The sequence below is a fragment of the Bombus bifarius genome, unplaced genomic scaffold, assembly GCF_011952205.1.
Source record: "Bombus bifarius isolate JDL3187 unplaced genomic scaffold, Bbif_JDL3187 scf7180000007970, whole genome shotgun sequence".
Classification (NCBI taxonomy): Eukaryota; Metazoa; Arthropoda; class Insecta; order Hymenoptera; family Apidae; genus Bombus; species Bombus bifarius.
The window spans coordinates 1,588,645-1,604,230 of NW_022884356.1; the positions used below are offsets into that span (position 1 = coordinate 1,588,645).

At 39.2% G+C, this 15,586-nt stretch overlaps 2 protein-coding genes and 1 long non-coding RNA gene across 3 annotated transcripts; 1 reads left to right on the top strand and 2 right to left on the bottom strand.

Annotated features, from left to right (window-relative positions):
* Positions 1-551: 551 nt before the first annotated feature.
* Positions 552-2,345, bottom strand: LOC117212022. Its single transcript, XR_004488382.1, has 3 exons — positions 2,265-2,345; positions 780-2,167; positions 552-710 (listed from the first exon to the last, which is right to left on the bottom strand). It is a non-coding gene; the product is annotated as an uncharacterized LOC117212022 (long non-coding RNA).
* Positions 2,039-3,834, top strand: LOC117211986 (SWI/SNF chromatin-remodeling complex subunit SNF5-like). Its single transcript, XM_033456402.1, has 2 exons — positions 2,039-2,175; positions 2,776-3,834. The coding sequence occupies exons 1-2, from the start codon at positions 2,164-2,166 to the stop codon at positions 3,733-3,735; spliced, it is 972 nt and encodes a 323-aa protein (XP_033312293.1). The 5' UTR covers positions 2,039-2,163; the 3' UTR covers positions 3,736-3,834.
* A 7,087-nt stretch (positions 3,835-10,921) lies between these two features.
* On the bottom strand, positions 10,922-12,247 carry LOC117211992 (cuticle protein 21-like). The gene is made up of 2 exons (XM_033456414.1): positions 12,171-12,247; positions 10,922-11,806 (listed from the first exon to the last, which is right to left on the bottom strand). Exons 1-2 carry the CDS (start codon positions 12,180-12,182, stop codon positions 11,027-11,029), a joined length of 792 nt encoding a protein of 263 aa, XP_033312305.1. The 5' UTR covers positions 12,183-12,247; the 3' UTR covers positions 10,922-11,026.
* Between the last annotated feature and the right edge of the window lie 3,339 nt (positions 12,248-15,586).

A 15,586-nucleotide genomic window follows, 5' to 3' on the forward strand; every position in this document is an offset into this window, starting at 1 on the left:
AAAACCAAAAACCGTTTTATGGCACTTTGAATGAAAAGTGAAATAGTTCAAAACATACATTTTTGTGACAAAAATCATTCTCACTTTTACCTCTTTTTGCGAATATAGAGGCATCCAAGAGGAAATACAATTTGATGATCAGAAAGTAGAAGTATCACGCTTTAAAGCAAGTCCACGCAGATTATTTTGCGATCTTTCTTTTCTATACTGTAGCACTTTAAAGATCGTATTACAGCAGAATAAAGTTATTCTTTCAATCAGAAACGAATGATTCTTTAATTTTCCTGTAAAATATATATTATAGATAAAAGATATCATATTACAAATGGGCGATATATATATCGAAAATGAATATAAATTATTGCGATTTATACGTGTAGTACATAATAAATAAGGGATCTAACAATAAAGAACGAATCGACTACAAGCAGCTGTTGTAATTCTTTCACAATGTTTTGTTACGAAAGAAAGTTCGATTATCCATTGTCTCTTCGCACAGATAACCTCTTTTTACACAGATTTAAGGAGGCATAGGCAAAATTTCCCTGAACATGATAAACGTTCTATCTTTATATTTTACGATAATTATACTATATACGTATCAGAATTAAAGAATAATTACCGAAAGCATCTCGTGTATGTCGGCATATATGAATCATCTGTTCCTTCTATTCTTCGATTCGAACGAAAGGTGTCTCCGGCGTCCGATCCTGTAAGAATATGGACATTGAGCAAGGAAAGAAAAGACACAATAAGCGTATACTGATAGAATCCATTACCTTTCGTAATTTCGTCGAATAACCTCGAATGACTTTCTTCGATGTATCAGCATACAAATTATATGGCCGCTCACACTTCGTTTGCACTTAAAATTCGGCGATCGTGTGTCAAATTTAAAACGAATTCGATTGACACATGTTCCGACTACATTAATGTATTAATGTATTGGTGCCAGCTGTTATCATAGCGTTATCTATTCATTTTACTATAGAAAAGAAATCAATCGGATACTTGATTTGAATCAATCGAAGATAAACAGAAACAAGGGTCATTTTTAACCTAAATTCTTCACTTACTACCTATTTAGCGCAAACAATATACACCGGCTGCAACAATTATTTCCATATACGATTCTTTCCCAATGAAATGTTTCCTTTTTTACTAGGTCATCTTCATTTCGTTCTCACGGTATTAAATTTTTGTAATCACGTCACAAAGTGCTGCCAAATGATTCGAGATTTAATATACTATACTTGGGTCCAGTTAGTCGGTACGTAGTTGCTACGACAAATACGATGATAGCCGGTACTGTTTGCCATTGCATACGTTAAGAATTCCTTTTTAATTTAAAATTCTACCAAAGATCGAATCAGAACGGACAGTTAGCATTCTTTCGACGCAAGTATTATCGTTGGAATCAGAACACGGTAAAAATGACCAACTCGTCGTTCTTCATAGAAATCTTCTAAATTTCGAACAGTATATTTTCAGAAATCTCGATGATCTTTGTAAAATATACGGTTAAAGGTTTCCCTTTCCCTTTCAATCAACACATTTTCCACGTTCGTTTCGATTTCACCGATACAAGTCTCATACTTCACTCGTCTAGCGTTAAGAAACCCTTTTTTCTCTCGCGTGCAGGCTTGGCTAAAGGTGTCGCAGGCGCGACGTAAATGCTAATCGATAACGATCGCGCAATATCGTAAACTTTTGGAAGTGCGTACACCTTTCGTCAAGAGGGTTACAGCGGAGTTCACGGTTTACGTTCGCGGTTTCGTCGCACGACCTCGAAGTGGCTCTGTATCTTCGACATATTGGCATACAGGTCGCGTGTATAGGCCGCGACGATATGAAGAAACATAAGCGCGCATACTCATCGACTCGTAGTTGTACGTATGGACATCGCAACATTTATGAGGAGGTCATCGGATGGTAAAAGAAACAGAGTAATAGGTAGCCCGAATAAAAGAAGGAGAGATTCAAGTGGGGGCGGTGTGTATGCGTGTGTAAGACGGGTGTGCACGATTCGTGTTTGGGTGCAAGGAATAGCTCGGGTTATTGTTGGCGGATGACACGAAAACACTGACAGTCATCACGCGTATAAAAGTACGACGAATCTTACCCTGAGGCATCAGTCTCCTGGCGATCCTCTTGCAAACAAACATGGCTGGAAAGGTAAGGAGGTACACTAATCGCGACGATTAGTCCTGACTAGTTTTATCCATCAAATAGTATCGCTTAGAGTCACGTAGAGTAACGCTTACCAATTTTTAACTGGTCCATGATAGATGCTATCGTTCCTCTTCTCTTATTATACATTTACATTATTATACATCGAATGTCGGTCTCTAAATAGATTTATTATACCTCCTTCTCTATTGAACGTTTACATCCCTAGGTTTAGAATACGTTGCTCTGCTTCTTTTACTTCCACTTTGTTGATCGTCCAAGTTTCCAGTGTCAGCCATGCCCTTCTGGGAAAGATAGTCTGACGTTTCCTCAGCAAGATAACGAAGTGCACGTTCAGCATGGGTCGAATGACGTATTATTGATAATGGTGTGCGTTTTACGGTTCTACAGTGGCAAACTGCTTATGTTCCGAATCATTGTTCTTCGATCATTGTTCGATCAGAGGAATTTAATCGATATGTTGATTACAGCTCGCACACCGTTATTAGCGTTTTTTATATCATCGAAAAAAATACGATATATCTAATATTAATACGATAATTAGAATATCTAACGTGATGCTAACGTTTCTTTCCAAAATTCTAGCTCATCGTATTCTTAAGCGTGGCGGTTCTCTCCAAAGGAGCGGTGATCCCAGCGGTCCCAGCGGCACCCGTAGTGGCAGCGAAGCTCGAGGAACTAGACGCAGCGCCTCAATATAGTTTTGCGTACGACGTTCAAGATGCGGTGACCGGGGATTCCAAGGCCCAATACGAAACCAGAAACGGCGACCTGGTGCAGGGTAGCTACAGTTTGATCGAGGCAGACGGTACTCGACGCATCGTCGAGTATACGGCGGATCCGATAAACGGTTTTAACGCGGTGGTCAGCCGGGAACCAGCGACGGCTGTTGCCGCCATTGCCGCTCCACTGGTGCCGTATGCACCTTCCATCGCACCTTCCGCGGCAGTTGCACCTGTTTTGCCCGCAGCACCTGCACCAGCGCCAGCGATTCCATCCAGCGGTCCGGATTCCGATGTCGAGGTCGTCGAGGCTAGGTCCGGTCCCTTAGTCACAGCCGGTACAACCTCTCGCGATGAACAACTTCGACAACAACAGGAACAGCAGCTGCAACAGCTGAAAGAACTCGAAAGACAGCAACAGCAACAGCAACAGCAACAGTTGCAACAGTTGCAACAGCTTCAACAGCAATCCAGACTGCAACTGCAACAGCAGATCCAACAACGCCAACAGCAAAGGATACAGAAGGAACAGGGAAGCGAGCAAGAACAGGAACAGCAACAGCAACATCCACAGCAAAGACAACAACCCCAACAACAACAACAATCACAAGGAGCACCCGTGAAAGCTCTCGCTACACCAGTACAGTTGGCAGCACAAGCTCCTCAACCTGGTAGATTGGTCAGCCTGCCTGCGTCCAGAACTGTTACCAGCTACGCGACTTATCCTAATGCTTACGCATATACAGCCGCCTACTCGTCGCCATTAGCTTACGCCGCTCCTATCGGTGGTCTCACCTATGCTCCCGCCACTGCGCTCCTGTAAAGATTTTTCTTTTTTAATATTGTTTTGTTATTAAATCCCGCCTAATTGAACAAATCAACGAGTTAAAATAAATGCGTGTTTACAACGAATTAGACGAAATTCTGATTTGTCTGATTTGTGAGTTATTTAGATTCCTGAAGTCCTTGCGTTTGTACGTGATACACAAACACATATTACATTTGACATGGTTTCACGTATGTGACTTTATCGACATGTAAATTATGCTATAAAAGTTGCTAGGTAAAATACCATATCACTATATCGAGTATACGAAGAATACAATTTTAGAAAAATTAGAAACTAAAATAGCTGAGAATGGAATACTCTGGAGAAAATTTGTTGGAAATTAAAATAGTATTTTTGGTTGTAACGAGCGCACCTCGGATCTATCTCATTCCATCAAGAAGCTACTAAGGAACAAGTTCCTCGTTTGCACGCTTCGCGAATCAGCAATTCCGAGCGAGCACAAATTTACGATCTGTCGTAAGAAGTAAGTCTCTGCTATTGAATCATTTGCAATTTCTCTCGTTAACAAGGCGCCAGAAATCAAAAAGATCGTGAGTATTCGTTCGATCGAACCTGCAAACCATTCATCCACAACAGGATCATACGTCTTCTTCGATAGCTCCACGGAATATTAACATCGTGGCTATTTTATGTAAAATGATAACGTTGTCCAGTACACGTGGAAATATTTTTATTCCGTGCAGTGTGGCGTCTCGTGGCGCGATCGTTGCACCGTGAGCAAAACGGGAAGATTTATTATTCAACAGGGTCTGGTTTTCTTTGTGGATTGCGTGGAGAAGCTCGTGACGGGGCCAGTGTCCTCGTAATCTCCGTAGCCCTGGTCACAGTCGATTACGTCGCCACGACCTACGTGACCGTGTGCGGGCGTAATAAGTAAAAGCGTCGCGAATAACGTCGATCAATGTCACAGGCGTACTTGCGCGAATCGATCACTCGTCACGTTCATCCGCGCGAACTTCGATTCATCGGGCTCGTTCACCGTTACGCAAGTTTCGGCGTTGCGACGCATCGTGTATTGTGTCTTTTACGCAAGAAAACCTCTACATTTGTATATAGGGTGGCCCACACTTTTCTTTTCCGAGGTTCAAACTTCGCCAGTATGCTTTAGAAAAATATAGAAAATGTCCAAAGTATAGCAATGATCGTAATATCTACTAGGTGGGCCAAATTTCCATTTAGTTGTACTAGTAAAAGATATAAACATGTATAAACATTCACAGCTCGTCTAGAATATAAAAGTACACTGTTGCGTATATATGTATACGAAATTTCATGAAATATTCTGAATAAGCGTGAAAACGTAAAGACGGTACTTCGTGTTCGAAAAAATCCTATGGTCAGTCAGTCGAGCACAGATTTGTGACGCTTTTTGAAGCAGTTAAGATATCGGCAAATGACAATCTCGCTAGGAAATTTAAAAAGTTGCTGTCTTCATATTTAAATTCTTGACGACATCGCCGCTATAGTTGTTATTTATCAAGAGATTGTTTTTTACCGTTGCAAATACGATCGTTCGTATCGATCTAATATATCGATAGATATGTTCCAAGTATCTTTAGATTTTCTGTCAAGTCGACGAAACAAACGTATGTACGTAAAAAGCGAACAAGAGTTACGAAAAATAGGTTACCTGGAGAAAGAAAGTAGAGAGATCCAAAATGAGGGACACCCTGTATATGTTCACTTGTACGATGGTGTACGACCTTCAACTACGTGACACGTAACAGGCTAGACGAATTGTGTTATGTCTCGTTGCATTGCATTTTTATGGTATGTGATCTAGACGATTTATTTGCAGGCTTTACTTTTGAGGTTATTTCAACATGGATAAATGATATTTTGTAGCTTGTCAACTGATTTATGAATGGTTGAGAATGCTGAGAAGATTTGTTTCAGATGTAATATGATAATGCTAATATAATGATAATGCCGAGTTTAAAGTAGTAACGAGACTTTGATGGAAAGAAAATTGGAGGTTATGTAACGGGTAATTAAGTATGCTTGTCAGATATAGCTATATATATTTCTTGCTTGTTTCAAATTCGCAAGATTATTTCCTCTATATATATGTGTTATATTATGTGTTATATTAATTTGACTAGCTATTTCAATGATAAATAAACATTAATGTATCTAAATTAACAATTATATCGTTGATCTATATGGATATATTATAGATTCTGCTAATTTAATATGTATAGAGAATATGAATAAGTAAGTGGAATGCATGTAGAGTAACGCAGCATCTCTGCAAGTAGTATCGTCGTGTATATGTCAGACGCGTGCGGCATACGATATGTTTGAATCGATGTATCATACATATATGTATTTATTACCAAATTCGTGTATTAGAAACCCTGTATCTGTGAAATATGATGAAAATAATAGTAAAAAACTGTAATTGTATTAAACGCACGATAGTCTGACAAAATAATGACTAATACTACTGCAGCTACGTCTAGTTATACGTATTGAATTATTCGTATTAATACTTGTAGGAGAAAGGAAATTTTATTTCTGCCTGTAACAATATATCATTAAATTTGACGTATGATCTTTTCCGTGAAAATACGATTATTATATGAATAGATACAATTATTAAAAAGAGATTATCGTATAAGTTCCAATTACATATTATAATAAAAATAATAAAAACGAAATAATAAAAACGACGAAGACAATTGGAAAATTCATAAAAATAACAGATACATGGCTTTCGTATATGAACGATAAAACTTTACAATTTCAACATCCAATTGTTAGTGACAATTTTAATTATCTGTAAAAAGCGATGGTTACTGGATATTTACACCCAATTAACGTGTACGCACGAACGTTTCAGATCTCATTAAAATTCTTATGTAATATTACGCAATATCCATATTATGCGTTTTCACTTTAAAATTGTATCACTTTCCTGAAATAACGAGTCTCGATTGTGTTCTCGTACAAGGCAACGATCATTTTGACTGACTTGGTCTTAATGATAACGTAACAGGTTAAGAACGCATGAAATGAAAGGTAAATAAGGAGGCTCTAGATTCGAGAAAGAAAGAAAGTGTTTTTTATACGCAGCTGCGTAATATCTATAGCAGACACCTGTATCTTAAAATGAGCTAATTACCGAATGGAGATATATGTTTCGAATGATTTATTTCCTATTATTGTTGTTTTTGGAAAAATTTAATTTTCCTTCTGTTTTAGTACAATTTAAGGTAATATAAATCACGTAAAATGTATATAATTTATACATTTATTTTTGATTTTTCGATCTACTTAATCATTTTTAATCTAAATCAATTAATAAGTATTGAAAGCCTCGAGTTGACTAAAATATTATTGACAATCATAATGAGTGATCGTAATTAAATAAATTTACGAGCTTTGAAACTACAGTAATTTATTACGTAGCATAATATGTAAGAGAAAACACGCACCTGTTAAACTCTGCATTTATCATGTAAACAGTTAACTTACTATACCTATGCTAAAACCATACATTTAACCAGTAATATCAAATGTTATTTATCACCAGGTATTGATCGTACTTAAAGAAATAAATTATTATTCCCGACGATATTATTGCAATGACGGTTGTCGAAAAATAAAATTACGAAGTACTGGCAAGAATCAAAATGATAAGACAACAAAGAATGAGATCGTAAAGTATTGTGGAAACAGGTATATAAAACGAGAACAGAGATGGAAGAATAAAAATCATAAAATACTGCCCAAGGATAAAATCATCGAATATTAATAAACAATAAATTTATAAAAATGAGCCGAGGATAAAATCGTTCGATATTTACGAATAATAAAGTGAAATATAGGCGAAAGAAAAAGTGATTCGATATTGATGAATAAAATTGTGATACACGAACGAAGGATAAAACGATGAAAAGTTAATGGAAAAGAACAGTTTATGTAAAATATTACCAAAGAATGGAACGCGATAAAAATGAGAAAATCACGAGGATCAGGGATAATGAGAGCAGACAGCCCTTGGCCGAGTACAATAGGGCTCAGGCAGTCTCGATCGTGTCGAATCGGTTACATACCTGTTCGTACTGTCCAACTTTCACCGAATAAGCCAGGGCTGCAGCCGCGGCCGTCAAAGTACCGCGCCCAATGTCACGACGTGGTCCCTCGTAATCGCGCCCCGTATTACGTGTCTTGCTACACAAGAAACCGGTTCACTTTTGCCGGACCGGTTACTGAAAGAATTCGACCAAATGGACAATGGATGGCCCGCGGGCGAAACCCGAATCCGTATCCTTTTATCGATTTTTCAATTAAACCGTGAAATTACGTTATTAATATTTCTTACTTCATATTCATTCATAATATCGTATTTGAAGATTCTGCCTCGTAATATCCAGAGTGGTACGTGCGAGTATTTGCACATTTGTAGAGACTTTTCACGAATGTAATATTGTACGAAACATATTGTAACATTTTGAAGTTTCATCAACACTAGGAATTAGATTATCATGATGACGTATTGATATTGTTTCGAGCAAATCGACCGAAGAGAACTTCTCACTGCAACTGGGAATCCTCGATGACTGAATGAACGCGTAATTCCGTTTGTGAGAATCGTTTGATGTTGCTGCCAGTTTCGCAATGAAAGATGTGGCCTGTCGTTTGAGCGAAATTTAAACGCTTAATTTCCGAAAGTTCAAGGATAACATTAAGGTTCCGCGAGAGCGATATATAATAAGATCACCGGTTCCTCGGTGGTTTTTATTCCCGTGAACGTTTGACGATCAAGGTTCGGTAATGAATAATGGAAGACTAAAGAGGCTGACAGTTACGTTATAATCGTTTGAACGGAGAAGGATATTATGAATTTTAAACCGAGTTTTATTAATTATCGCTCCTTAACACTCCGATCTATTCTGAATATTAATTCGCTATTTCTAAAACAGAAGCTAAAAAATGCAACTAAATGAATTGCGACTGTGAGGAGGTACGGTTGAAAATTTTTCTGAGAATATTTTTAAATAATCATAAATTACCATTACGATCAAATCAACATCGCAATTAAGATCGAAATTCCCAACGAATTTTCGCAATAAATAACAAATCTCTACAAATAATTCTATGTATATTTATGCTTTCCTGGAATCCGAATTCTACCGAATTCAGCGATTGTTTCAGCGCAATTCTTTCGATAGATTTATTCGTAGATAGATTTGTTTTGTAAAACGAATGTGAAAGCACGCGGTCCCGATACCTCATTGCGAGCAATCAATCGCCGATTGATAATCGAGTCACGTAAACGGTAGAAGCAACTGCAGGTGCTATCGTGACTGGGATATGCCTTTCTTCTATGGATTAAAAGGTTACAAGGCGTTTCTGCGGGCACGACAATGAAAAATAGATGCGACTATTACAAAAACCTGTGTCTCGTCGTTCTAATGTATTTTTCATTATTACGCAATAATTTAACCATTAGAAGCAATTAAACTACGTAATCGGTATCTCATTTAGTCAGCCGTACGCATAAATCGTCATATAGAACTATAATCACGTAACGCATTCAATTGCGAAACGATTTGTTACAGTCCATACTAACAAGCATATTAAACATTTGCTTTATGAGTTACCGCTAGCGTGACAATATTTTTTCGTAGAACTCGTAGGGTTATAACGAAGCAAATTAATGAAAAACATTTTATTGATTATCTCTTAAATTACTTCTCAAGTATATATATATATATATTGATATATTGATATTCAGAAAAATTTTGTTAATTTTAAATCTCTATAAAACAGTCGCGGTTTTCTCTTTCTCCATTCTCAAATAATTTTTCCCTTCTCATTGTATACCTATAATACCAGCGTAGAATGTTTTCGAAAGGTTCGAGAACTCATTCGTCGCGCGTTCATCGCCGAAAAACTTTATCATTCTGGTTCACTTTTTATTACGCAATCATTTAAATCGAGGCCGGGAATTCAGACGCCTTTCTCCCTGGTAATGGATTCGCTTCGTGTGATCCAGATGAATTTCGTATACGTACACGAACTATCGGTTTTTCGTTATCGCGTAATTCTTCCCAGAAATAATTCAAAATTTACTTCTTCTTCCGAACTTAGCAATTTCGCGTTAATATTTCACGCTGTTCCCAAAAAATTAATGCAGCAGACTTTTACATCGCTTGAAAGATTAAGAGATCAACGCTCTGCTCTGCTGCGGTGAAAGATCAAGAAGGAGGTAGTATGAAAGCAATTGTCAAAATAGAACACGTGTCGTGGCTTCAGCTAGTTTTCTCTGAACCAGTTTTCGCCACACCAGGATGGGCGTGGATCCTTCGCGAACGAGATCTGCAGAACAAAAGTAGACAGTGCGTAGAAATTTGACGGTATTACGCGGTTTGTCTGACGTTCGCGAAACAGCACGAAAGTAGAGAAAGTGGGTCAGTCCTGGCGACCACCAGAAATAGCTCGATGATCGAGCAACGCGAAATTGAAACGCTACCCTGTACTCAAGGTTACGCGATCGCGTTACTCTTCATTCCATGGAGCACGCGTCTACTACTCTTCCATACAGAATAAACAGGATTCTACCGAAGGATACTAATCTAACTCTTTCTTGGTATCCTCGTCGTTGCGTTACTCCATGTCGATGATAAAATATATACGTATGGATATGCATACACATACGTAAAAACGTGTGTTAAATGATTAATTATCAAATTTCTAGTTGTTAAACGTCTAGTGACTCGGATTAGAGAAATCATAGATATCTTCAATTATACGAGTCCCTATTATTTGTCTTCCGACAGGTGGGAGTTCGAACAAACGGAATGCTACTGTAACGCGAAGTCAGTTGAGTAATAGGATATTCGACAAGACACAGCAGAGGACCGGATGAAAGAAGAAGATGAAAGAATTAGAAAGTTCTAAAATATAACGAATTACGCTACGATATTGTTTTACGTAACAATGAACAACGTTATAATACTACCGTATATTATACTATACTACACTAACCATATACTGTGATTTTGTCAGACTAAAGTATATCGAGTAATATACATTAACCGAAATAGTAAAGTAATTAACAAATAATATAGGAAGCAAGAAGAGAATGTAAGCCTAGATAAATATAGGAAAGAAGAGGAGGGTGAGACAGAAATGCAAAAGACCAGAATACACTTGTAACGAGTTTAATCGGTCACAAACAAATCTGCTAAAAAAATAAATAAAAAAGGTTCAGCCTGAGTCGACGAGTTATCGTGGGCAAGACGCGACATGACGCTTAGAGGTAGTGGGATGCGTAGGTGAGGGCGGGTGCGGCTGCGATCTTGGCGAAGGGTGCTGGGTGCGCGGCGTATGCGATGGGTGCTGGGTGCGCAGAGTACGCGATGTGTGCTGGTTGAGCGGAGTATGCGATGGGGGCGGCGTGTGCGACGGCGACTGGAGCGGCATGAGCAACGGCCACTGGAGCGGCGACTTTGGCAACTGGGGCGGCGTAGGCGAGAGGAGCATGAGCGACTGGAGCAGATGCAGCGTAGGTCAAGGGAGCAGCGTGTGCGACTGCTACTGGAGCAGCGTGTGCGACTGCTACTGGAGCAGCGGGTGCGACGGCCACTGGAGCAGCATGAGCTACTGGAGCTGCGGCGACGGCTTTGACGGCGACTGCAGCGGCTTCTTTGCGGACTACAGCGTTGAATCCGTTGACTGGATCGGCGGTGTAGTCGACGGTGCGTTTGGTTCCGTCAGCTTCGATCAGGGAGTAGCTACCCTGGACAACGTCTCCGTCGCGGGTTTCCTGTTGGCTCTTGGCGTCACCGGTCAGGCTGTCGTGCACGTCGTAGGCGTAGCTGTATTGAGGGTGGGGGTCGAAGTCGGCGTCGACGGTCTTGGCTACCACGGCCTTAGCCACGGGGGCGGCTACCACCGCCTTGGCTACAGGCGCAGCCGCATAAGCCAGAGGCGCGGAGTATGCCAGAGGCGCAGCTGGCGCGTAGGTCAGAGGTGCTGCCTCTCGCAGGATTCCAGCGTTAGCGGCGGCCACGAAGGCGGCGAAGACGATGAACTGCAAGAACAAATATGCCGATTAGATTGGGGATTTATGGCAGTAGATGTTTGTGGATGACTTTTGGCTAAACAGATGGATAGTAATATTAATTGATATTTGAAGAGGAAATATAGGGATTAAAGAAGATTTACTTCCGGTAGTACAAGTTTGTAATTCTGATATGATAGAGATCTTTCGAAGTAGATGTTTGTAATTGGTTCCTTGTTGAAAGGATATTTGATATTTGGATTAAGTTTGAGCAAATGCGACGATTAGATTGATTTCGTTATTAGTAGCAATAGTTTGTAATTGACCGATATCGTGGTATGTGGTGTGAGTTGTATTTATAACTCATATAGGGATATGTCGATCTTTTACAAACCTTGAAGGCCATTGTTGAGAAGATTTGGTTGGTTTGGATCGACTGAGCGACTGATGATGCCAAACGTTATTTCGGACTGCTTTATATACCTACCAACGATCGGCTCGCTACCATTATACTCCCCACCAAATTGTTCAGGTTTTGCCGGACTTTCAAAGTTTGGTAGCAGATCGCATCAGACTTACCGCACTTGAACTTGGCCCGTACATGGGAGGAGCGCGAGTAAGGCACCATATGTTCACCCTCGATCATATTCTTTTTCATCTTGTTGTACATCGTCTAGAAGTGAAAGAGCATTGGTATACCGGTTGCCAATGACCGATATCACCGGTAATGAAACTAACTTGTTCCACGATCAAATTTCTGTATCTCGTGTAACTTCTTAATATATTTGTTTCACGAATGCTCTCTTGCATACTTTTTGACAAATTTTGCTTGCTTCATAGAGATACCGAATTAACGTTGGCAAACATTCGTAATAATTTTTTGTTTTCATTTTGCGACGATTTTTCTGTAAGAAAAAGATCTCTTTACGCGTTATGTAATATCGTAAGTGGCCTTTGCAGTGAATAATCGGGGTCAGCTTTCCCGAATATCGTTGCGATACATTTTAAATTTATCGTGAAATATTTAACGTACGTCACGGATATTTAACATTTTAACTAGTTTCATTTCCATATGCGGTCGATAAATTCATTTGAAAAGACTACGTCTAATTGAAAGATTACACGAATTAAAATTCCTTTTTTAAATATATTTCATTCGATCCTCGATCCATTTTGTTCTTTCTCTATCGCATATATAACTATTTTATACTATATTCATTTTTAATTACGTTAAAATTCTACGATGCAATTTCAGCTGCGTGCAACTAACGTGACTTATATTTCGACATTTATTTCGCATTCTTGTATATTCTCTCGTTTCCTCCGTTTTGTAACCGGCTGTGCGAAATTCCGCCTTTAGGAGACCTTGCCTGGTTCAACGATCTCTTTCAGAACATTTTTTGAATATAAATTCGCAGGAATACGCGAACAATCAGGCCAACGTTACCTGGTAACTCGACGATTTAATCAACGTCTCTGTTTCGATTTCTAGTTAGGGGCGCAACTTGGTGCATTATCGCGTGAAAGAATTCCACGTGTCATAAAGCCATCCGTAGAAGCAAGCAGCTAATTCTGCTCCGCCTTCCTCCACCTACTTATTCGAGCTTCGAAACTTCTACGGAGACTCAAATCGTGCTACTTGATCGTTCCAATCTAAATACCATTTCAATTTCTTCTTAGACTGCAGATTTTTGTACATTTATTACAAACATAAGGATGCAAGAATGCACGGAATGCATCATGCAAAAGTGTATATAATATTCAAAGTAAATTGCTCGTTACAATATCTAACAGGCAGTTAAATAAATCGATGCAAAATTTACTAGACAAAATACGCGTACGAATAAAATTGAATATACCGAAGAAAGAGAAAGAAATCTCGATCTACGTAACGTTCCAATGAGAGTTAGAATTTTCCGAATTAAATGATCAACGCCACTTATAACGATCGAGCTACCAGTCTGATCATTTCTACTTCAATTTCGCGTCTTTTCGTCGCCTTCGTAAAAATATGAAATTACACGAGCAAAACCGCACGTAACGAAGCTCCATCGTTAACATCGCGAAGAACGCTGCGTATTTCCGACGATCCGGCGACGCTCGTTGAAATTCAACGGTATCGGCCGCAAATCGATTTTCTAAATTTCTCCAAATTTCCATCGGCAATTTCGTATCGGGGTAAATGGGACCGTGAAAAAGCGAAAGAGAGAAGACGAACGCGCAGGACGAAAGAAGAAGGAAGAGTACGAAATTCGGTTGGGTACCAGCTGGTCGCGAAACTTTCCAGCGATATACGTGTCAAGTTGACTGGTTGGATCCCGATCTACCTCGATCGTTGCGTCACATCTAACGTTACCGGGTGAACAGAAGTGGAGCACTTTCATAAAGAAAAAATAGGCGGGCCGAGGCAAATCGCGAAGACCATTTCGATCGATCGAATTGCCCCGGGCCATCCGAACCAACCGATCCCAGTCCTCATCCATAGTCGAAACCTCCGCCTTCGGCGGCTCTTGGCAAAAGTCTAGTCCGAAACGTCTAGCGTCGTGTACTTTACGTGAAATCAATGTCACAACTCGAATTTAGGTCTTCCGCACTTGTCGCTCACTGTGGCCACTGGAATTTTAATGCCTCCACTGTTTCTGCTTTTTTCGCGCCGAATTATTCATTCGCCTTGCTAATTGCGCGAATACCGGCAAATATCTGGCACGAAGTTAGGCTGTTGCGTTGTAACGTTGATTTATTGAGCTTTCTCACAGCAATAACGAATATGTATACATCTTGGAATTGCATTTCTTAAAGTTGGAAATTATTTTTGGGGATATCGAGGTGAAAGGTCGGATATACCGGCCTCTTTTCGCGCTAAGAATGAATATTCTTTGATATTCTTAATAGCGGCGAGTTTCTTCTTTCGAAGTGGAAAATAATTGTTTGGAATGTCGTATTTAATTGTACTGGTCTTAATGGTTCTAGGCAAGCTTGTAAGTTAGAGATAGGTTTTATATATCCGCAAACGTATGTATTGGATGGACGATGAAATAAATAAATATAATATATATATTCTTTTTAAAACATAGATGAATATTTTAATCTTCCTTGTTTTAAAATAGCCAACTATTCTTTGGAAATTGTCTGGTCTTTTTAAGACAACGATGAATATTTCGGTATTCTTGATAGTACTGCGCCCAAGTTGGAAGTGTTAGAATCTTGCAGAGGAAAGAAAATTCATCTTTTACATTTCTAAGTGAGATTTACTCGTTTTCCTTTTTTAGTTGGTTCATTGTCGTAATCTAAACATTGTCTAAAATCTGTCGTCGGTCTTCTCCTAAACAAGGAATTATCTTTTGAAACAACGAGAATATTGCAGCTTCCGCAACAAGGCTAAATCACAATTGCTAGATCCTTTCGTATTTTTCATAGCTCGCTTTTTATTGCTCGCTAAAAAATAATTTTCTGTCTCAGCTGTTGAACCAGCTGATTCCTCTAAACACCGATGAACGTTTTAATTCCCTTATTCCTATAAAACGAAAAAGAACTACCATCCTTTGCAGGCTTGTCGTCTATGTGAAACACAGTATTCCGATTAAGACGTATCCTGAATTGTCTTTTGCGGCGTAGGTCTTTGCACGTCTAGACGAAAAAAGAAATGGACATAAGGAGACGAAAGGCGCTGCTGCCAGTTTAGCTATCGAAAGAAGATTGACAAAAACAGTATCGCTCTAATAAGTTGACATAGTAAAAATTTCCCTGTATACCCATTAATCGTGCAAAATCCGATCAGTCTTACGTCATCGGTTTCTTACGTCACCGGTG